Raw genomic sequence first — 24,512 nt, forward strand, 5'->3', positions numbered from 1 at the left:
AAAGGTTATAACTAACAAAAGAAAAACTATATACAAAAGTACAATAACTATATACAATATATACAAGTAACAAATACCTAAACAATGTCTAGTCCATTTGTATTTGACAAATCAGAGAAAATAATTCCCTTATCTATCCTATTTTAGTAAGTCCAAAATGTATCTAATTCACTTTCTATCCTAATTAATCTTCAACTATAACTAACTAATCTTCAACTCCCTCAGAGACCCAAGAAGGAAATAATATTAGCTAACAAAAATAAAAACAGGAAGTGCACAAAAGCAACTTCCAAAAATTTTGTGAGTGACACAAACAGCCAGCTGCCTGGACAGTCACCTGAGGTTTCTCTGCAGTGTTGGGGCATCATCTTCAGCCTATAGGCTTAGCGTATCTGACAGACTCATTTGTGAAGTAGGTTGTACACAAGGTCAACAGTTCAACCTCACATTGGGTGAGAGCAGTCCATGTACCAGAAACACCTGAATTCCACTAGTGTCCTGTCATGATTCAGGATTTTAAATTCTGGAAATTGTTGATGGTTTTTGAATTCAGCTGTCCATTCTTCTTGGCTGTGTATATATGGCTTCATCTCAGCATCCCCTTTTTCTCCACATCCCTCTATTAAATGCCAGTCTACTATTGAGAGGCATGAGCTTTCAGTTGTTGTTCCATTGCACACCAGAAGCCATCGGCCCACTGCCTGTTCAGCTGTCTTCGAAGAAAAGGACACTGTACCTTTTCCAGATTGTGAAGGCCACTTCAGGGATGGTGCCATATTGTCCTGACCTCAGAAGATGCCTTTTGATAAAGCCATAACCACACTTGTTTTGGCAGGAATTGGTAGTCCTTTGTTTCGTGTTCTGTCTGTCCATTTTTTCCTGTTAATTCGAGGATACTTTGTTGTCCAGTGGCTAACTTTTGCCACAATGAAAATTAACTCCATATGCAGTTTCTTCAATGCCCATATTTTCTCTGAAGTAGATTGGTACTGCCAAGAGCCGACATGTCTCAAAAAAGAAAAATTTCTAAGTTATTAAAACATTTTAAATGCCATATTCGGTAGATCTCTGAAGGGTTTGAAGATGACCTGTCTAAAATATATCTGCTCAATTTTTAAAACATATCTAATATGACTGTAATTTCTATTGTAATGTCTAACTACTATCTTTCATTTCTTTATGTCCTAATAGTTGGTAATAATGTAAAGTATTTAAAACTAGTAATTGTCTTTTTCTTTTTTTTTTTTAAACAAGAACCTTAAATCTAATCTCCTTTGCTTAGCCTTTTTCCTAACCCTTGACAACAACGTATAACCAACCCCCCTAAACAATGAAAATTATCCCAGACCCAAAACCCATTAAAAAGAACCAAAAAAACTACCCGCCCCACACCACCTCTTTGGGAATGTGGGCGTCGTATTCTTAAAATTGTTTCCTGCTGGGTATGGGCGAAGTTATCTTTATCCTGAAAGAAAAATTTTAGGTTAATTGTCAAATTCTAGGAAAGGTAACTATATCCTTCATTATTATCCAGTCTGTGTATAAAGCCAAAGTTCAGGGTTTATCTCAAGTCCTTATTCAAGTAGTCTTTGAGACTGGATCATCTCAGCTAGTCATCTCAAAATTGCTCTGAGCACCTTGTAGTTCAAAGCTGATCTGTAGATGATGTTTGTCAGCTTAGGGATATTATTATTGTCCACGTGGAATTGTTGTTGTTGTTGTTGTTGTTGTGGGGCCCCATCTTCTTCCTGGAGACTTCAGTTGATGTTAGGCCTGGCCGTGATTTCCTGCAGAAAACTGATAAGAGACTCGAACACAAAGACATATATATGCAGCTAATTGAAGCCTTTTTTTTTTCTAGAATTAGTAATCTATATGACCATTCATATCTTAACAAAGTTTAAAATGTATATGTATATATTAATCTTGTAAATTTTGATATAAAATTTATACTTTAAGAAAAGTTTAAAGAATCAGAATAGAATCAAAGAGTTGAGATTAGTAATAGAATAGTCCCTTAATTAATTTGGCTTTTGTCCTGTCCCATAGCAGAAAATGGCTCTTTCTGGCATGATACAGGGAGTTTGCATTTTCCTTTTAACAACATGCTTGAGTTTAAAGAAGGAGAGAGCCATTCTCCAACTCCAAAGTCAGCTTTAAATTTTAATTGAACTGGGACTATTAGAAGACCAATAGTGTTAAATCTTTAGAGAAAAGCAGAAACAAACATTTAGGAAGACATAAAATTTTTTTAGATTATATATACCCATACGCCATTTCACTTTGTTTCCTGGGATAGATGATTTGTCCCTTTTCTTCAGTTGTCTCATTTGTCTTGTGTTCTTCAAATTCCTTAACCATCATTCTCCTAAAAGACAAAAACAAAAACCTTTCCCCAAGACTAATTTTGGGGATGTTCCTTTTTGGCAAATTATTATCTGATTAAATGAAAAGGCGTGTTACTGGTACAAGTTAGTTTAAATTGGATGTTCATGCTGGTTGATGAACTATCATCTCCTCTAATTAAGAGGTTTCTCTTGTTCAAATCGAACCTTTATCAATTTTGATGGTACCCACAGCTTATCTTCTCCTGTAGAAACAAAAGCAAAACCTCGTCCCCAACGTAATACATACCCTGGTTTCCATTCTGAGGTCAGCACATCCTTAAAGTATATAGGCTGATTTAATTCTGTAGTTTTTTCTATTATCCAATGTCTCTCTGCAGCTGTTGTTCCTTTCTCATTGGCATTCAGAAAATTCAAAGTTAATAGAGCATTGTGCAGTCTATTTCTGGGGGTTTTTGTTACTCCTTTCTGTTTATTTAGCATATCCTTTAGAGTTCTGTTTGATCTTTCTATAACTGCTTGACCTGTAGGATTATGTGGTATACCTGTAATATGCTTTATTTTGTAATAATCAAAAAACTGTTTCATTTTAACAGAGACATATGATGGAGCATTGTCAGTTTTGATTTGTGCAAGTATACCCATGATGGCCATAACTTCTAGCAAATGAGTGATTACATAATCAGCTTTTTCAGAACTCAGAGCAGTTGCCCATTGAAATCCTGAAAAAGTATCGATGGTGTGGTGTACATATTTCAATTTTCCAAATTCTGCAAAGTGAAACACGTCCATCTGCCAGATTTCATTCCTCTGAGTACCCTTTGGGTTACATCCTGCTGGTAATGGTGCATTTCTTTACTATTTCTTTGGCTTGTTGCCAGGTTATGGAAAAATCCTTTTTTAAACCTTTACTATTGACATGATGTTTTTTATGAAATTCTGAGGCCTCCAGCACATTTCCTATCAATAATTTATCAATCTCATCATTGCCTTGTGCTAAAGGGCCTGGCAGACCAGTATGAGATCGGATGTGAGTTATATATAAAGGATGACTCCTTTTCCTGATTGTATCTTGTAATTGAATAAATAGTGAAGTTAATTCTGAAGCATCAGGGATAAATTCTGCAGTCTCAATATGTAATACCACTCTTTCAGCATACTGAGAGTCAGTTACTATGTTGAGAGGTTCTGAAAAATCCATTAATACCAGCATAATAGCATATAATTCTGATTTTTGCACTGAATTATAAGGACTTTGTACCACTTTACTTAAATTTTCTGATTTGTAACCTGCCTTTCCTTGTTTGTTGGCATCTGTATAAAATGCACGAACTCCAGATATGGGTTTTTGCCGTACAATTCGAGGCAAGATCCAATCAGCTCTCTTTATAAAATCAATTCTGTTGCTTTTGGGATATTTGCTGTTAATTTCTCCCAAAAAATTACTGCAAGCTCTTTGCCAAGGTTCACTTTCTGTCCATAATTTTTCAGTGTCCTCCTTAGTTAAAGGTACGACAATTTCTGCTGGGTCTATTCCTGCTAATTGACGAAGTCTCAATTTTCCTTTCCAAATCAAGTCAGAGATTTTTTCCCCATAAGTTTTTAATTTTTTATTTGGTTTATTTGGTAAAAATATCCATTCCAATATAATATCTTCCCTCTGCATTAATATTCCAGTGGGGGAATGCCTAGAAGGTAAAATAACCAAAATACAATCCAGCTTTGGATCAATACGATCCACATGCCCTTCATGTACTTTCTTTTCTACCAAGGCCAATTCTTTCTCAGCTTCAGGTGATAATTCTCTTGGACTATTTAAGTCCTTGTCACCTTCTAAGGTTTTGAACAAATTAGTCAGTTCATCATTTTTTACCCCAACAATAGTTCGTAGGTGAGAAATATCTCCAAATAATCTTTGAAAGTCATTAAGAGTCTGTAGTCTATCTCTCCTAATTTGCACCTTTTGGGGTCTAATTTTTTGCAGCTCTATTTTATATCCTAAATAATTAATAGAATCTCCTCTTTGTATTTTTTCAGGAGCAATTTGTAATCCCCAGCAAGGCAAAATTTTCTTTACTTCTTCAAACATTCTTTCTAAAGTATCTGCATTTGAGTCAGCTAGTAAAATATCATCCATATAATGATAAATTATAGATTTAGGAAATTTTTTACGTATCACTTCCAACGGCTGTTGTACAAAATATTGGCACAGAGTTGGACTATTTAACATTCCCTGTGGGAGGACCCTCCATTGAAATCTTTTAACCGGTTGAGAATTATTATAAGTAGGCACTGTGAAAGCAAATCTTTCTTTGTCTTTTTCTTGTAAGGGTATTGAAAAGAAACAGTCTTTTAAATCAATAACTATGAGAGGCCATCCTTTTGGTAACAGAGTAGGCAAAGGAATTCCAGATTGTAGAGAGCCCATTGGCTGAATTACTTTGTTAATTGCTCTAAGGTCTGTTACCATTCTCCATTTACCAGATTTCTTTTTAATAACAAATACAGGAGAATTCCAAGGGCTGGTTGACTGTTCAATATGCTGAGCATTTAACTGTTCTTCTACCAGCTCTTCTAAAGCCTGGAGTTTCTCTGTTGTTAAAGGCCATTGCTGAACCCATACAGGCTTGTCTGTTAACCATTTTAAAGGTAGAGCTGTTGGTATTTTTGGAAGATTATCAGTTGTTGTGCCCTGTTCCTGTATAATATGGATGGCTGGTGACCACTCAAAATAATGCCTTCTAATATTTCTCTCAGCAACATGTGCTAGTTTATGATTTGTTTCTGAGATTGGAGGGATTTTAATCTGAGTATTCCATTGTTGCAACAAGTCTCGACCCCACAGGTTCATAGCTATGTTAGCCACATATGGTTTTAATTTTCCTCTTTGTCCTTCTGGACCTATACATTCCAGCCATCTTGCACTCTGTTTCACTCCAGATAATGTCCCAATTCCTAACAATTGAACGTTTACCTCCTGAAGAGGCCAAGCTGGATGCCAAAATTCTGGTGCAATTATGGTAATGTCCGCACCTGTGTCTACCAGACCAGACAACAAAACACCATTTATTTTTATCGTTAATTTTGGTCTCTGTTCATTAATAGAAGTTTGCCAAAAAATTTTCTTTATGTTTTCTCCTGAATTTTCTATTCTCTCTGTTTCATCATCCTGACCAGCATGATTTATTCCAATAGTCATTTGGTTATTTTATCGCTCTCCAGAGCAGGCATTTCCTCTACAGCTGCAGGAAAGGTTTGAACTGGTTTTGCTATGGGGGCCTGCATGAGGCCCCTCCGGGAGTTTCCCGAAAACTGAGGCAAAGGATTACCCTGTCTGTCCTTTGTTGATCTACATTCGTTGGTTCAGTGTTTTCCCTTACCACACCTTCTGCATACTCCAGAAGGAAGGGGCATTCTGTTGCCATTGTTCCTTGAAGAAACATTGCTTCTAGGAATGACCTGTTTACAGTCCCTTTTCAAATGTCCTTGCTTTCCACACCCAAAACATCTAACACTCCTCAAACCTTTTGAAATTACTTCTCCTACCCACGTATCATCATGCTCATCAACCTCAACATTAATTGTTTCTCTAATCCAATCTTCCAAAGGTGCAGATCTTGCCCTTAACGGCCTGATTATTCTTTTGCATGCTGCATTCGCATTCTCAAATGCCAATTATTGCCTTACTAGCTTCTGATCCTGAGACCATTCTGTTTACTGCTGAAGCCAGTCTTTCTAAAAAATCTGTGAAAGATTCTTTTGGGCCTTGCATAACCTTTGTGAATGACTCAGGTTTTTTTCCTGGTTCCTCAACTCTGTCCCATGCATTCAAGGCTGCCATTCGACATAAAATTAGGGTTTGAACATCATATAAACATTGTGTTTGTATTGAAGCATATTGGCCTTCTCCAATAAGCTGATCCTGACAAACTTGTATTCCTTTATCCCTCCATCGTTGTTCTACGTTTCTAGCTTCCTCCTTAAACCACGTTAGAAATTGAAGTCTCTGGCTGGGTTCCAGAACAGCTTGTGCAAGGTCCCGCCAGTCCTGTGGTATAATCCTATTATATGTTGACCAAGAGTTTAACATTTGCTTTACATATGGGGAATGCATGCCATAAGATACTATTGCCTCCTTAAACCTTTTAAAATCCATCAGTTCAATTGGAGCCCAGGTATTTTGTGTAGCCATTTGATCAGGCATCTGCTGTACGGTTACAGGATAAATTAAGGGTGACTGTGTGAAAACAGGCTTTCTTTCTGTAACCTTATGATCCAGACTTGAACCAACTTCACTGTTAAAATTAACAGGTTTTTCTAAAGCTGTTATCCTGGCACTTAAATCGACTATCTTTTTAAATAGTAAAATGAGAATAAGCATGGTGATAAACTGCATAATTCGATCAACATTAATCTTCTCATATAGTTGTTCCATTGTCAGACTGCCTAAAATTTCAAAAACCCAATTTTCTTCCAATGTACACAGAAAACCCATTTTTTTTTAAAATGTGGAAAAAATTTGTCGTTTAAATAGTTTCCTTTATGACTTACCAAATCTGCGTAGAACAGTAGAAATCCGAGCGAATTTCAAAAGAGCCACCTAGTGTCCTAGGTGTGAATCCAGAGAGAGAGAGAGAGAGAGAGAGAGAGAGAGAGAGAGAGAAACAGAGAGACAGAGAGAAAGCAAAAGCGAAAGTGAAAGTGAAAGTGAAGGGGTAGCCGGCTAAAGCTTAAAGCCAGCCACTTGTTCCCTCTTGAGCCGAGTCAAGGCTTGGCTCTACAGGCAGGGGCCCTGTTTAGCAGGGCAGGCCTGAGCTGTTTGTAGCACTGGCCTTAAGCAAGCAGCTCACAGTCCGGCCTGAGCCCAAGCAGACCTGGGCCGGGGCTAGGGAGCCGGCTGCTCCGGCTAGGGAGCCGGCCCCAAGCAGTTTTTAATGGATTCTTGTCACGTTGGGCGCCAGATGTAGATGTATCCAATCGTCTTTTTAAAATAAAAAAACACAGAGCCAATGTAAAAGAGAGAAAGCCGAGAGGTCAGAGCTCAGAGATAAAATCTTACCTCCTGCAGTGCTCCTAGCTTCCCCGAGAGAGAGCTTCTTCCTGTTTGTCTGTCTTTAAATACTCTTTCTGTCTGCCTTCTCATTGGTTGTAAACCCAACCACATGACTGCCTTGTCACTGCCTGTAAGTACCGCCCTCCAGGTCTTAAAGGCATATGTCTCCAATACTGGCTGTATCCCTGAACACACAGAAATCTACCTAGCTCTTCTAACCACCACGCTCTTGCTATGGCTCTAATAGCTCTGACCCCAGGGCAACTTTATTAACATAAAATTAAAATTACATTTCAGTACAAATAAAATATCACCATACTCTCTCTCTCTCTCTCTCTCTCTCTCTCTCTCTCTCTCTCTCTCTCTCTCTCCAGTTTCGTGGAGAGCTTAATGTTGATTTTCCAGAAGGAACTGAAGGAGCACAGTTCATGACATTATTGTGTGAGAGATACTCTCATTAAAATCCCATATATGAATTCCCTTGGAAATAAAGACAAATGTCCCTTCTAGTGATTCTTGTGAATGAGAAAGGAGTGATTAAAAGCGAGGGTCACCCATGAATTGGTTCGGGCAGACAGACTGATAGAGCTCAAAGTCAAATGCATTGTGTTTTCAGCAGAGACTTCCATGATGACAAGCAGGTTTACAGGGATAAGTTTGGTAGCTGAGCTTTAGTAAAACAAAAATTCTGGACAATATATTAATCAATTAAAGATAGGATATAGCACCTCCGACCATACAAAGGCTTCTGAATTTGTATGACTAGAGCTTTCAGGGTACAAACCTGAGCTGTACATTATTCTAACAGGCTAAGCTTGCATACACATTCTAAACAGGCAAATTAAAGAGATAAGTAATGACAAAAAACTGAGACTGCTTTCTTCAATGTGACCACTTTGGGAACAGAAACAAAGAGGTGCATCTCCTCCCAAGCCCATCTTTGACATGCTAACATGAGATTTAGATTTAAGTAGAGGGTAAGTATGCTTAAGTAAGCATTCCTGGTCAAGGGTGGTCCTGCTCACCACTGACTCAGAGTTGTCTTGACATCAGTCTCTTCTTCAAAGTGATGTGGAAGTTTTCAAAGCTATATGACATCTATTTGTGAAGCATAAAACCCTACCCTTGCTGGCTCTTAACTTTGCCCTTTCCTGTTTCCCAGCCTGAGAATCTCCTTTGTTTCAGTAATCTGGCAATCACAGGGGGGAAACACTTGTCTCTCTTCCCTTTCAATGTACTTGAGACCATTCTTCCTTCTAGAAATTGTGATGCTCAGAAGGATGCCAAGTCAGTGCGGAATGCCATTTGGACTGTTAACTATACCTTAACGTTTTCATTACAAATGTCACAAGGGTCCTGACAAATGGGGAGATGGAGTATACTAGTGAGTAGCGACTTACCTCTTCCTGGTATATTGGGTACTCACCAAGGTGATATCAGTTTTCTTTGGTAGTAACTGATCATAAACATGAGGATATTGATAGTACATTTCTAAATCCCCTCCTTAAAGTGAAGTGAACTCCTAATGTGTAAGAGGTTATTTTTGTTGTGAGGCAGATGTGTGCTTAGATACAACCTTGCCTATTGCATTCACAGTGCAGTACCCTTGCACCGTCTGACAGAGGGAATGAAAAGAGAAGCAAAACACTGGTGTGAGATGTTTCCTCTCCCGTAAACAATCCCTTTCCCTGTGGTTGTATGCTATTTCTCTGAAATAAAGGGCAGCATTTTAATTTCCAGGTTTTCTTTTCCTTTTTTTTTTTCCAGGCACTCAGCTCTCATTTTTCTCAAGCTGCCTGTATTTATATGCACTATTTTGCAGATTGTTCTTTCTTGCGTTCACCATCTGAATCAACAAAGACTGGGTTATTAAAATAATTAATTAGTTTTATTGTGTGAATATTAATTTCTGGGATTAATTGTTGCTTATTCATAGCTTTTGTCCTTTGTTATCCCAATTGCAAAACATTTCTATATTCAAATTCATACTCCGACAAGTGCTGAGGTAAAATAGATTGTACCATCCAGCCCACCTTTGTTCATAATTGGCCCTGGGCTACCATTCCTGTGTTGTTGTGATTAGACTGAAGGCCATTAATAACATTTTATATAAGAAATAAAAATCCCCTGTTGTCCCAGGATAATTGGGTCTCAAGCTGTGCTGCTATCTAAGTTCTAAATCTCGCTTTGGAGATTTATTTCCGTTAGTTTCTTCTAAAATGGGATTTCAGGGCATGCCAGGAATGATAACACTGCTTCCCACAGCAGAAGAAGGCAGCATAGGTTATGATTTATCATCTGAGGAGGAGTAGGTAAGCATCAAGTCCCCAATTTCCTCAGATATCCTTAGTACAATGTTTTTTATTTTACTTTTGCATGGTGGGGACCCAACCCAGGGCCTGTCATTCTAGGTGTGTGTTCCACCATGTCACCTTGTCCCTAGCCCCTGGATTTTTGAGATAGACTTTACTGGGTAGCCTAGACTGCACTTGAAATTTCAGTCCTCTGGCCTATGGAGTGCTGAGATTGCAGGTCTTCATCAACGTAACTGAAAATCTACAGAGATTTCTTCTTAAGTTGATTTTAAAAGTTGGGTTGAAAACCTTCTGCGTGAATAATAAGTAGGTGTTTCATCCATTTTTCAATTTCAGTGCATGTAAGCCTGTGCTTAGATTCTGAAATTGCAAGAGGTTGTTGTTCAATGCCAATTACAAAGAGGTGATGCCACTTAGTATATTCGTTATAGAAAAGAATTCCTCAAAACATTAAAAATGAAACATGTAATTAAATAATTCCTATACCGCTACTGAGTACGCATTCAAAGGAAATCAGATTGTTCTATTGTTCTATTCTAACTGCACTCTCATAGTCACCACACCACACAGTTGTCCCCAGTAGCCAAGAATTAGCCTGCATCTACTACTAAAATGGAACACATATATGTGCAGAGATTGTATTCATCCTCAAAAAATAAGAGAGGAGATCATATATATCATATATACATATAATATACATATATATACATAACATACATATATACATAACATACATATAATATACATATACATATATAATATATGTATATTATATATACATATAGTATACATAAGATATATATCTTATTATAAGATATAAATGACATAGTTTTATCATTTTTTTAAATTGTATTACATTAACTGATATTAAAATGAATTAATCTTGTTCACCTGAGATCAATCCACTCACATAATTTTGCATGGTGTGTGTGTATGTGTGTATGTGTGTGTGTGTGTGTGTGTGTGTGTGTGTGTGTGTGTGTGTACTCTCACACACATGTAGAGGCCAGACCAAGACAGTTTACTTTGTTGCTGTCTACTTTGTTTTTTTGTAGTAAAGAGGGTCTTGACCTGGGTCTCTCCTAATGAGTAGTGAGCCCTAGTGATCTGCTGGTCTCTGCATCTTCAGTAGAAGCATTACAAGGGTTCCCCAAACTCAGCTTTTGAAACTGTGTTCTGCAGTGTTGTTCTCAGGCCTTTAAACTTTAAAGTAAGCACTTTGGTGACTGCGCTGTCACCCTAGACCCCTGCTGGATTATATTTCATAGTATTTTGTTAAAGATTTCTGTTTCTTTTACAATAGAAAAAATAAATGATCTGTTATTTTTCTTTTTCTTTATGTCTTAATCTAGTTTTAGTGTTAAAATAATGTTGGTTTTATATAAGTAGGCTATATTCCTTCTGTAACTATTCTGGAAAAGAAATTATAGAGTAATTGGATTTTTTTTTTTTTTACATCTGACAGAACTCATGAGAAAAATCATCTAGATCCATTGCTTTCTTTTTTGGAAGTTATTATTTATTCAGTTCCTTTAATAGAAACAGGACTGTTGAGTTCTTCATTTCATCTTGAGTGAATTTTGATATTATCTTCAAGGATATGGTATATTTCATCCAAGTTATCAAATTTATGGACATGATGTTATTCACAGTGGTCCTCAGTTATTTGCACACCATCCATATATCATTAATGATGACCTCTGTTTTATTTCTGATATTGGCAATTTGGGTTTTTTTTTTAATAGTTATAAGGATGGATGTTTATGAACTTTGTTGATATTTTTCTGAAAACTTGAGTTTGGTTTTGTTGTTATTTGCTTGGTTTGTTTTGGGTTCATTTTGGCTTGCATTAGGTTTCAAGTTCTCATCTGTCTTAAGGTTAAAAGCATCCTTAAGGAAGAAACATAAGAATTACAGATCAGAAACATAAATATTTGGAGAAATGAAAAATATCAGGGAAAATCATATTTTATTGTGTTATTATTAATTGAACGAAAATATATCTTTAAAATAGTAAAAGTAAAGAGTGTTAGAGTAGTATTTCTCAATCTGCGGGTTGTGACCCCATTGGATGTCAAAGAACATTTTTACAGAGGTCACATGTCAAATATCCAGCATATCAGATGTTTATATTATGATTCATAACCATAGCAAAAGTACAGTTAACGAAGTAGCAATAAAAATAATTTTATGGTTGGGAGTACCACAGTAAGAGGAACTGTATTAAAGGGTCACAGCACTAGGAAGGTTGAAAACTACTCTGTTAGATTATTAGAAAATATACATAAATAAAATTTGAAGAGATGAGTTAAGAATAACCCGGCATAAGGAGCCTAAAAGCCTCAGAAGCAGAATATGTGTGTACTTCAAAATATGGAAGGCAAACTTGGGGAGGGGGTTCAGAGTGACAGTTGGAAATGTCTGAACTGCTCTCTTTGGAACTGACAGATCAACCAACACAAATAGCAGTAAGAATACATTGATCTGAAGCTCACTTGGTCTAAATTGACTTGGTGTAGGTTGCCTTTCATCTAATATCTTTCCCCCAAAACAGCAATATTGTAAAGCTTACATGGAATACTCACCAAAATAGAGCAGATTTTGGGTCTTGAAGCATATCTTAACAAATTTAGGAGCATAACAGTTATGACATGCTTATTTCAGAAATCAATGAAAGAAAAATACCTAGAAAAACTCTCTTGAATATCTATAAATTAGGCAAAATATTTTGTTATAGCACTTGGCCAAAGAAGATTAGCTAAAGACATTTCTGGGAAGGTAGTCTGTCTTAGCTCATTTTGTGTGGCTATATAATAGAATGCCAGAAACTGGGTAATTTATAAAACAAAAAAGTTTAATTGTTCACAATTTCAAGATTCAGAGGCTGGCTTTGGCCAGAACTTTCTTGCTACATTGTCCCATGGGAAAAAAGGAGTAATGATATTTGTTCATTCAGACATGTGGGACCCTTGTAAACTAAAGGCCTCTTAAAAGTCCAACCCCCCAATAATGTCACTGTAGAGTTTTGAAGGATTAGAACCCATAGCAAGCCCACAGTAATGTGTTCCCTTCATTTTTCATTGGAAGAAGCACTCCTTCCTCTTCTATTTCTCAAGGGTACTGTCATTAAACATTGGATGTCACTTAGTTTGGGGTATTCTGTGAGCTTGGCTGACCTGTGCTTTGATCCGCCTCATGTATTTTAGGAAGTTCTTGGCTATTTTTGCATTTCTTTCACCAAGCTGTCTTTTTGTGTCTTCCTGATATTTCAGTTAGGGATGCTGTAGCAGTTGATATTCTTCCTACTGTCTCCTGAGCCAGGGGGTTTCTTCTTGGCATATTTCATTCATGATTTGGAGGATATGTTACCTCTAGAAGCATTTTTGCTATAACTACTATATTCCTCTTCAGATTGTGTGTGTGTGTGTATGTGTGTGTGTGTGTGTGTGTTCTTTGCTGCCTAGGGTGAAACAGGCATGTCCTGGAGCCAATGTATCATGGCACCAAATTTGATTACCTACAGGATTCAAGCAGAGTTGGGTTAGGAGCTAAACGCCTATGATGGGGAAGCCTAATCTAGAACCAGCTACCCATTTCCTTTTGAACTAGATGGAATGATGAAGTGGTACAAACTGTGTCATTTTATATCAACTAATGTCACTGTAGCTTTTGCATGTGGTATTGATGCATAGCACACATCTTACTTGGTTATCACAATGAACTTTTGACAGAGGTACTTTATTAACTTCATGCTCCTGAGGACACCAAGGCCCAGAGACTGGAAGTCCCTGGCTAGCGTTTCACAACCAGTGAGTAGAGAGTTGGATTTGAATTCAGGCAGTGTACTGTATAGCTTCCATACTCCACTGTTTTTAGGAAAGGCATTTACATGTATTAAACACTTGGTGCATTTCTCAATGCTGATTTAATTTCTGATTCTGTTTTTGTTTCTTTCAAGCAGAAGCCATTTTTAAAAAGTGTATGTGTGGTAGTTGAGCATGTATGCATATGTTCAAATGTGTGGGGGCACATATATATATGTAGGCATGTAGAGGTCAGAGGTTGATTTGGGATGTCTTCCTGGATTGTTCTCTCTCTCGTATATTAAGAATATGATATATTATATTCTCACTTGAATCTAGTTCTTTCTAATTGGATTGCTCTAGTTAGCCAGCTTGTTCCAAGTATCCTTTGTCTCTACCTTCTGAGCATTGGACCTGTAGGTGAGCTGCCATACCTTCTAGGCATTTGCACGGATGTTAGGGATCTGGTGTCTAGTCTTTGCACTTACACAGCAAGCACTGTACCCACGGAGCCTCATCTGCAACCCCCAAACAGCATCTGCTTTGCTTCATCCATTCTCTATACTTTACTATCATTTGCTATTGGCTTTTTTTATTTAAAAAAAAAACTCTATTTGTAATTAGTAAAAATCAAGTAATACTTGAATTGTTTTTCAGTGTAAAAATGTTGAAAAGGAGAGGAAAGCCCAAGTTACTTCTTTCACTACCTCCTTCTGCTGAGAAAATAGACCTGCTTTAGAAAGTCCTAATTCAGTAATAGTCCATTTCTATTTGACTTTGTTGGAAAATAAAATGTTCTGTATGTATCATTTCCCCAAATGTCTGACCTTACCTTTTCTAACAGATCTAAAAGATGATGTTTCAAAGGACTTCTGAAATGACCATATCGTATTCCTTTTTAATAGTAGGCAAATTAACTTTGTAACAACCTTTTTAATAGTAGGCAAATTAACTTTGTATACATTTTAGCATTTCCATTGCCTTGCTGACTATCCTAACTTTTCTTTAGACTTCCTTCTGAGTTACACCTGGATAGATCCTGGTTACAGTTAAACTGTGTGCAGGGAATGACAAAACTGGATGATTTTATAACTTTATTTTATTTTAACTATGTATATATGCATGTGAGGGTATATACAACTGTATTTGTTTTTTCTGAAATATGTCTTTAATTGAAATAGAATAGAATTGTATCACTTTCACCCTCCGAGGTACCCTCCCTCCCACCCCCCATCCTCCCTCTTCAGGTAGATAGCCTCTTTTTCTTTGATTATTATTGTTACATAGAGCTATATTTCATAAAAGATATCCACGTAATACCTAAGCAAAAGGTTTTGACTAAAATATACAGAATCCAGTGATAATTATCACAATTGTTGCTTTCTTGGTCCCAATGCTTTTTAATTTTGTGAGATTATTTACTGTCTTTGGAGGCTGCTGTGCTTATCTGTGGATAAGACTCGATTTTGAAATTGGGCTATAAATATACAGCACTTCATACAGAAGAACTCAACCTTCTTTTATAATATGTCATTCATCCTTTTAACATTTGAAGTACTGTGGTTTAAAAAAAACAAATTATTCTGTAAAACACTCTTCTTCTAAAGATGTTGCTAGTCTTCACCTCAGGGTTTGAGGTGAGGGAGGGATGAATGCCTAGGTTTGGCACAGCTGCTGCTGCTCATCACTTGGTGGCAGTTTGGGGATGTCTTTCTCATTGCACACATCACTTGGATGTCCAAATGAGCAAAGAAGCTAGGATGTTTTGGTTGCTGTGTTGTTGAGCTTGAGCTGTGTGCGTGAGGCAAATATCACTCACACATGTAGATTAATTAGCGATTAATTTGCCGAGAAGCATGACAATGCTGAGCCATCGTTGGGAGGGTGATCTTGACTGATTACTCATTAAACTCTTGTTTTAATATTCCACTTGGACATTGCCAGTGATCTTTCTGAGTCTTATTAAGTTGAGGTGATGCTGGGGTTTCATGAGCAGTTGGATCATGGGAGCATGTAGCTCCATGATTATCATTAAATAAACAAATAAACCTTGTAACCATGCCCTCTAAACACTAAGATCTCTTGCTACCATTTATGTCTGTAATATCAATATTAGCTTTTCTTGTTGCATGACAACCCACATCAAATCCTTGTGGAAGTACTTTGAAAAGACAATATAAGCATTAACATTAATTTAGAAAAACTGAACAGACCTCTCATAATCACAGCACAAAATACTTTGGGCCTTTCCCATGTAGTAATGTTTCCCCTATTTAGGATGGGCTGTGTATTTGAGTTCTACTATTCTATTATTCTATTGAATTCTATTTATCTACTAAGCAATATTGGTCATTTATCTTCCCAAGTCCTAACTCTAATACAAAATTTACTTCAGATTTTTTTACCTGTTATTTAATAACTTCTTATTGGAAACTATGTCTATAATCTGAGACACTCTTAGCATTTGACCAAATACATGGAAATCATTTTCTAAGTCTTGTTGGAAGGCCAGTCACCTTAAAGGTTAAGGCAAATGGTTTGACTTTACCTTGACCTAGGAAGTACATACTACTGAGTAGGAAACCAGTTTATACTCTTAAAGAATGGGATTCCCATCAATAGACTCTACCAACTTGAAGCCAAGATAAAGAATAATCAAGACCAAATTTTCCTGAGCCAAACATGTCTAGAGAGTTCTTCAAGGGGAAGTAAAATGAGACCAAATATTTTTAAATCAAATAAAAGTAGACTCTTGGTCCTCAAGAGAAGGTAGATGTTCACTGTTTATCTTTCTTAACAGAAAGCACTTACTAAGGCCTGTATGTGATAGTACTACATAAAGAAGAACATGCAGATGCTGAGGAATGGCCAACAATGGTGTTGGCTTCTGAGTGGATGCAGGAAATCAGGCTGACACTCACTGGCCTCTGGCTTTTCTGACTGCAGGCTCCCAATGTTAACTTTCACTACATGTTTCTAAGATTCATCAAGACTTTAGCTCCTAACTGCCTTTTATGTTGGTTTTGTTGTTTGTTTTGCTTTGCTTATTGAGTCACATAATGTCCCAGGCTTAGAGTTGGAAAGCAATTTACTCTCTCTCTACACCACTCTGTTTTCCTTTCTTCTATCTGTACTCTGCAATCATCCTCATGTGCTGTAACTTAATTTCTTTGACTGGCAAGTGTGCTGATACTATTTCCCAGCACATAGACTCTAAAACCAAAGTGAACAGAAATGATTGGAAGAAGATAAGTAAGCCACCTGAAATTTCAAGGCTAAGGGCTTATTTCCAAAGGCATGTAAGACTCTTAAACTTGACCAAAGCTGTAGGCTCCTAGTCATTGTTATGGCCAAGCTGTCCTCAAAAAACCTCTTACGTTTTAATGTGATGGCCAAGCCAAAATAATGAGGAGAACATGGAAAGGACTGCCAGCATATAGAAGATTCGGCCTTCCTTAATCTATCTTGTCAGAGGCAAATCTGTGTAAGTGAAGCACCAGGGAAGTACCTTGAAAAGATGTTAATCTCATTCAGTGTGCCAACAGTGAAGCAAAATGGCCCCATATATCCATTTGTCTAACTCCATTGCGCGCGCGCGCGCACACACACACACACACACACACACACACACACACACACACACACACACACCTTTATAGAGAGGTTGTTCTATGCAACAGGGACTGAACTGGGAAGATGTTAAAAATTTGGTACATGAATGTGCTGAAAGAGAATCAGACAAATGTTACTCTTTTGTAAGCATCAATAACAAATTCCAATAAATATAAAGGACTTTCATGTGCCGTTTTCATTTTGCTTTGCTTTCTTGGAACAGTGGAGGCTCTCCATTTGGGAACGCTAATGGCTGCCCATGGCTACTTCTTTCCCATCTCAGATCACGTCCTCACACTCAAGGATGATGGCACCTTCTACCGGTTTCAAGTAAGTGGAAACATATATTCTTTCACAATAAATCTGAAAGCCTGAACTTTATGACTTCATTTTTTATGAAAGTCTGTATGTTTACAGAACTTTTGCAAACTGTTACATGGTTGTCCTAGGCTACTTAGAAAGAAATTAGTGTTCAGGTGTAAGCATCAGAAGTCATCATAAGACACCAATGGGAAAATGTGGAATCTGAATTGCATAATAATTGAAGTTATGATTTCACATAAGAAAAACTTAAGGGAAATTCAGGAGGTGACTTACTGGAATAAAAAAAAAAGATAGGGAATACTTCAGTTGTCAATTGCATTGAGTTGAGAGATATAACTAAACTTATACTCCTACCTGTGACCTATAACCAACTTCAGTTCCAAAAAATTCTCCTAATACATAAGAAGTATTGCTGGTTGACTAGTCAATTGTCTATATGTGTCTAACTCTTCTTGTCTTTAAAGAAAAATCTTTGCTACTGCAGGATGACATTTTTATACAGTTCTAATTTTTAGAAATGTTTTTCACACTGATGCTACAAGTAAAATGTAAGACCAACAAACTCATAAATTCTGAAGAAGCAATTGTTCTATGCTTACAAAAATAAAAATTATCTATCTTTATAGTCAATATGAAAAATAAAATCTCCAGTGTGCAACAAAGTCCATAAAACAGCAACAACAACAAAAAACAACAATAACAAAACCGTATTCAGAAAGACTGACTATGGCCACTCTCTTGCGAATTATCTAATTTAAAATGTTTTCATGAAATGATTGAGTTCAGACATGGCCCTCAGTTAGTGATAATGGCTTGAATTGGCCATAATTTAAAACCATTTTTTTTTGTTGTTCTTGACCTTCCCAGAAAGAAATTAGTGGGCAGACAAAGTTTGAATGTCTTATCATGCTTCTAAGTCCTAAGTGAAGGTCACAGTGCACCACTGCATATCTAGAGGAGGGAAGAGATTAAAGTCTTAGCACAAAGTGAGAGAATAGGATCAAGTGGCATAGTCATTACATAACTACAAGAATTAGGAGAGGTTACCAAGTTCAAAGTGCTGTTAGATATATCTCATGCAACTCTATTAAAATTATTTTATTAATATTGATTATTAAATGTTCCATATTTTAATAATCCATCTACCTATGCAGTAACATCTAAATATAACAGATTAGCAGATCTGTTTATCATTGAATCTGATAACAAAGTGAAAGGGATCAAGAACAGAGTCAAAGTAAACTGAATTCCTACCTGTAAAGTCTAGCAAAGTGGTCAGTCTCTATTTGAACAGATCTAGTAGTAGAGATAAATGAAGGTTCATAGTGGTTTCCATTTTGTTTTGTTTTGTTTCCATTTTCAGGCTTGTTCCAAGCAGCAGAAATGTCTTGAATTGAATTGAATTTCACCTCCTTAGAAGGAGCATAAAAAGAATGGGTTAAATTCTCACTGCCATGTAGATTACAAACATCACTAAGAAGCTAAAGAAGGTACAAGGCATGCCTTTGAGATAAACAGAATCTCAATTTAATTTCGTTGATGAGACACAATAGATGTGTCTAATACTCTTAGGGCATTTTAGAAATGTCCAATTATTTACTGTAAATTTTAAATTGTCTGATCACTCTCTCTTTACTAACTTGAACTGAGACCTGACATGATTTCCCCAGGCAGATCTCACATGCCTCTTGTGGAGTTAGTACATGCACTATTCAGCTAAAAGCTATTGAGTAATGGCTAGAGCTGTTGGAGTGAGTTCTGTAGTAGCAAAGGTGGCTAGCTCTGAAACAACACTCATGCAGTAAAATGTCCTAAAGTCTAGAATAACCATAGAAATATGTAATAAATAACAAACTATAAGGGTTTGTTATTATCTTACAGTGTCTATTATTGTAAGTCAAAAATTTTTCCTGAGAAAAATCTTTCAATATTAGTGAGAAATGTTGGTTTTTATGGCATTTCTCTATAATATTCCAATGTAAAACTCTATTTTTATAGTAATAAGATTCTCACTGATTATATGGTAAAAGCATAAAGAGAAAAATTAAGAGCAGAAATGAGAACAAATGATGTCTATTTGACCATATGTCTAGAATATGTACAGTCTAAACATAGTTAATCAATATTCTTATACATGAATGCACACATACACACACACACACCAAAAATGAAGCAACACCAAGCAACCAGTGCTCCCTCTGAGAGACTTCTCAAAATCAGAGCCCTGCATGAAAGCAGTCTTTCGCTACTTCATTCCCTCGTGGCTTTACTGGAGTCTGGGTTCAATTTAATTTCCAAGAAATCAAATCTTCAAACTTCTGTCTCCCACAGAGTTAAGTGTGATTGGAGAGGATAAGAGTGTTTCATATACATCTTCCTACCCCTCTTAATCTAGTGGTTCAGTCTTTTTTTCTTCCAAATCCCTACTGTGATTTTGTTCATATGTGCACAGAACTACTATTAGTAGCCTTCTTTATCATACTGAAGTAATTTCAAAGAAGCAGAGGCCAAGTCAAGATTATGGTGGTCTCAGACCATTTTGGAAAAAGGCCCTCTCCTAAGTACTCAATCATTTCTCCACAGGATCACTTTCTACATCTTTGAGAATCATTCTACTAGAAAGTAAAATTATCAGATAGTCAGAAATTGCCCAAAATATGTTCATTGCACATAAATGATCAGTATAGTTAGTTAATACATATACTCAACCCACTATATGTACATCTACAGCCACTATTCCTCCAAGCTTCTATGTCATCCCCATTTCAACAAATGAGGTTTCTTATAAACTTCTGTGGTCACGAGTCTTTGTATCAGGTCCAGCTATCAGGGCTAGAAAAATCCTGGGGAAATAAAACATGTTAATTATCTTAAGGTTTTTATTGCAAATTTGTATTTCAGTCAGTGTATTTCTTGAATTTTACAGAATCAGAATTCTGTCTATTGTTAATCACATCAAAGGTATTATTAGTTTAAAAAATGATCTCTGGTTTATACCATTTAAAAGTTTGCAACAATAAATGAAAGAATGTTTTTATAAGTAAAGGTCAAAGGGTGCTGTCATCATGTTGCATAATGTTGGAAGCTGCATTACAAAATTAAAATATCCCAGCAAATGATTCACAAATCTTAGAAATGATTCTGAACTTTTAGAGTCCATGAAAATCAGAAAGGAGATATGACATGTGGGAAGAAGTCACTGTGTTTAAACATGGTTCATTCTGAATCTTCTGAACATAACATTCTGCTTTCAGCCCCCTCTGTGGCTGAAACAGAACCTTTTGTTTGGATAATGCAGTCCTCTCCTTTAACCTTACATCTTTTGGTGCAAGATGATGGAAAATGAGCACCGTTTTAAAGCCCTGCTGGGGTTTGGCAAATCTGAAGGCTGGGGAGTTCGTCAGTGTATGTAGATGAGAACCTTATAATATCTCTCTGTCAGCTTTCTCTGGGTTTAAAAAGTATGTTATCAGGAATGTAGTCTAGATAGCCACTGAAGATAAACATAGACCATACACCAGAAAGTCTATTAAATATTTATATGTCTAACCAAGACTCCTCTTTTTTCCTTCCATAGACACCCTATTTTTGGCCATCAAATTGTTGGGAGCCAGAAAACACAGACTATGGTCAGTGCAATGCTCTTTATTTTGTCCTTAGCCACTTACATGTCTGTATACCAAGTACATGAATTCTGTTGCTTTTGTTCATTTAGAGAGGAAACCACAATTCTTGGCATAGATCAATAATAATAACACCCAATTTATGCATGGCTTCATTTGGCAAGTCACCAGACTTGATGGCAGCTCTTCTACAGTACAATGCTCTCTGTATCTGTTAAAAAAAAAAAAAAAAAAAAAAAAAAAAAAAAAAAAAAAAAAGCTCCTACTTATATTAGAGTGCTAGAAACAAGCCTCAGATGGTTATGGTGGGTTTTTCATAGCATCCTATGTATCTAGGAATAGAGACAAATGGTTGCAGAGAGCCAAAGTCCTAGTTCTTCAGTTCTCCCGCTCAGCTATGAAGTTTGTTTTTGTTTGTTTGTTTGTTTGTTTTGTAAAAACAAAACAAAAACCCTCTGGCTCCCTAAACTTCTACTTTGCTCACTGTTAGTGAGACATCATATGATTCTACACCAGAAGGTTATGTTAAACATGTAAAAGCCACTGACAAGCCAAAGAAAATGTACAATAGCAAATCTAATCCTAATAAATCAAATTCAGGGATCTGAAGATAACTCAAGTTCAATAATGAAGATTTCAATGAAGCTCTATTAGGAAAATTTTTTGTCCCTAGAAAGTGTTCATCTTCATGCATTTTCCTATAGGTGACACTCTTATGAAACAAGATTGGACAAATTTTAAATGCCATGTCTACAAATGTTTATTGAAAACCATTCCTGTGCCTTGTTATAGAAGATATTGGCCATCCATAGGTGTCTGATTTAACAGTGCCATTGAGTAGTTCATAGCCTAGAAAAGAAAGAATCCTACAAAGAGTTCTGGTAAACTGTCATGTTAATACGCCATTGGCATGTATAAAATGATATGCAAGTTTTAGCCGGGTGTTGGTGGCGCATGCCTTTAATCTCAGCACTTGGGAGGCAGAGGCAGGTGGATCTCTATGAGTTCTAGGGCAGCCTGGTCTACAGAGTGAGTTCCAGGAAAGGTGCAAAGCTACACAGAGAAACCCTGTCTCAAAAAATAAACAAACAAACAAATGATATGGAAGTTTAAAAGAATAAAAGATTGACTTTATTTGATGGTGATGGGTGGTATCTCAGAATGATTTCATAAAAAAAACTTGTAACATCTGAGCCAAATTTTAAAATAGGAAGAAGAAATTTACGTGGTTTCATAGTTACTGTTCTACTGCTGTGAAGACACACCATGACCAAGGCAACTTATAAAGAAAGGCATTTAATTGAGAACTTGCTTACAGAGAGTTAATGATCATCATGGTGGGGAGCATGGCATCTGGTGAGAGCATGGTGCTGGAGCAGTAACTAAGAACTTTGTACCCTAATCCACAGGCAATAGGTAATGAGAGAGCAGGATTGGGCCTGGTGTGGACTTTTGAAACCTCAAAGCCACAGTGGCATAACTTCCCCAACAAGGCCATGCCTTCTAATCATTCCCAAACAGTTCTATTAACTGGAGAACAAGCATTCAAACATGATTCTATGAGGGCCATTCTCATTCAAACCACCACATGTGGTGATGAGACATGAAATCGTTTAAAGAAGTATATTAGGGTTTTTATTGCTGTGATGAATGAAGCACAATGATCAAACATGAACAAAAGCAACTTGGGGAGCACAGGGTTTATTTCACTTCTACTTCCATATCTCAGTTGATCACAGATGAAAGTCATTGCAGGAACACAAACAGGGCTGGAGGTCCTGGAGGCAGGAGGCCATAGAGAAGTGCTGCATACTGATTTGCTTTTCATGCCTTGTGAAGTCTGCTTTCTTTCCTCTGTCACCCAATACCACCATCACCGGGGTTTCAGTGCCCACTGTGGACTGGGCCCTCCTACATCATTCACTAATTAAGAAGATGCCTTATGGGGCTGGAGAGATGGCTCAGCCAGTTAAGACCACTGGCTGTTCTTCCAGAGGTCCTGAGTTCAATTCCCAGCAACCACATGGTGGCTCACAACCATCTGTAATGAGATCTGGTGCCCTCTTCTGCCCTGCAGGAATATGTGCAGACAGAACACTGTATACATAATAAATAAATAAGTCTTTTTTAAAAAAGATGCCTTATAAGCTTGCCTATATCCTAGTCTCATGGAAGCATTTCCTCAATTGAGATGCCCTCCTCTCAAATGACTCTAGCCTATGACAAGTTGGCATAAAACTAGCCATCACAGCAAGAACAAATACTATAATATGCAAAAGCAGTGAGAAGCTTCACAGTAGCTTGGCTTTCTTTGTAACTTCCCCTGGAGAGACATCTTCAGAAGGAAGCTATAGGAAAATCCATAGCAAATGTTTAGAATTATCCTTCTTAGTGGTCATTGTAGGAACATTAATTTAGCAAGTTACCCCAGAGTGGCCAGGTGCTGCAGATGGTATTCAAACATACAAACAGGAAAAAGTACTTTATACAATACTGTCAAATTAACAGAGAAATGACATCATTCTATTACCTGAGTGGAAATGCCCATTTCTTCATCTGTCACTCAAAGTCCTCAAAAGTGAAACCCTTACAGAAAGTTGAGAAACAACTGGTGATGTGTTGGTCAGAGTCGGAGCTTCCTGTCAAATGTGGAAATGTGTCTAGGAGCCTACCCAAAGGGTATATGCTATTCTAGTAGAGGTAATACCTCCCAGAGAAAGACTTAGCTTCAATGGTTATTATGACAAAAGGCCAAATGTATGCCTTTAAGGGAAGTGTGACAAACTTCTGCATTTCTGGTTGCTACTTCTCAAACTAGGTTAGAGATCTTGACTTTGAGAAATGATTGGAATAATTCATAATGATATACCTAAGGATACTGGCATCACTCCTGTTCCAATCTCACTAAATATAAACTAGTGATTTTTGCTCCTCATTATTGTTACCCATCACACACAATGCCTCTGTTCCCTATTATAAATAGAATTCTTTTTTATTCCTCTATTTATTTACATCTCTGCTGCAGCCTCCCCCCATCCTCCCCTGACAGTCTCTCCCCCTTATTCCCTCTATCCCACCCCCCAATCCCCTCCTCTTTCATCTCCATGCAGGAAAGGGCAGGTCTCCTATGAGTATCAATAAGACATTGCATATTAAGTTGCAGTAAGACTAAGCCCTGGCCATGTATTAAGGCTGGGCAAGGCAACCTGGTATGAGAAGTAGGGTCCCAAAAGCCAATTTTTAAAAAAAGTCAGAGACAGCTCTTGTTCCTGCTGTTAGGAGCCCCACAAAGGACCAAACTACACAACTGTAATATATATGCAGAGTGCCTAGGTCAGTCTCATGCAGCCTCCCTGGTAGTCAGTTAAGTCTCTTCAAGCCCCTATGAGGCCATGTTAGTTGATTATGTGAGCCTTTCCATGGTGTACTTGACCCCT

At 37.1% G+C, this 24,512-nt stretch overlaps 1 protein-coding gene across 5 annotated transcripts in view; it reads left to right on the forward strand.

Moving 5' to 3' along the window:
* Rgs7 (regulator of G protein signaling 7) overlaps nucleotides 1-24,512 on the forward strand; it is a 408,648-nt gene that overhangs the window by 301,527 nt on the left and 82,609 nt on the right. For all 5 annotated transcript variants that reach the window (XM_037211205.1, XM_028865540.2, XM_028865543.2 and 2 more), the window contains exons 4-5: nucleotides 17,352-17,458; nucleotides 21,030-21,081. In XM_037211205.1, the coding sequence (XP_037067100.1) occupies nucleotides 17,352-17,458; nucleotides 21,030-21,081 (159 nt within the window). The remainder of the gene's footprint in view (nucleotides 1-17,351; nucleotides 17,459-21,029; nucleotides 21,082-24,512) is intronic.

Source organism: Peromyscus leucopus, chromosome 15 (genome assembly GCF_004664715.2).
Source record: "Peromyscus leucopus breed LL Stock chromosome 15, UCI_PerLeu_2.1, whole genome shotgun sequence".
Lineage (NCBI taxonomy): Eukaryota > Metazoa > Chordata > Mammalia > Rodentia > Cricetidae > Peromyscus > Peromyscus leucopus.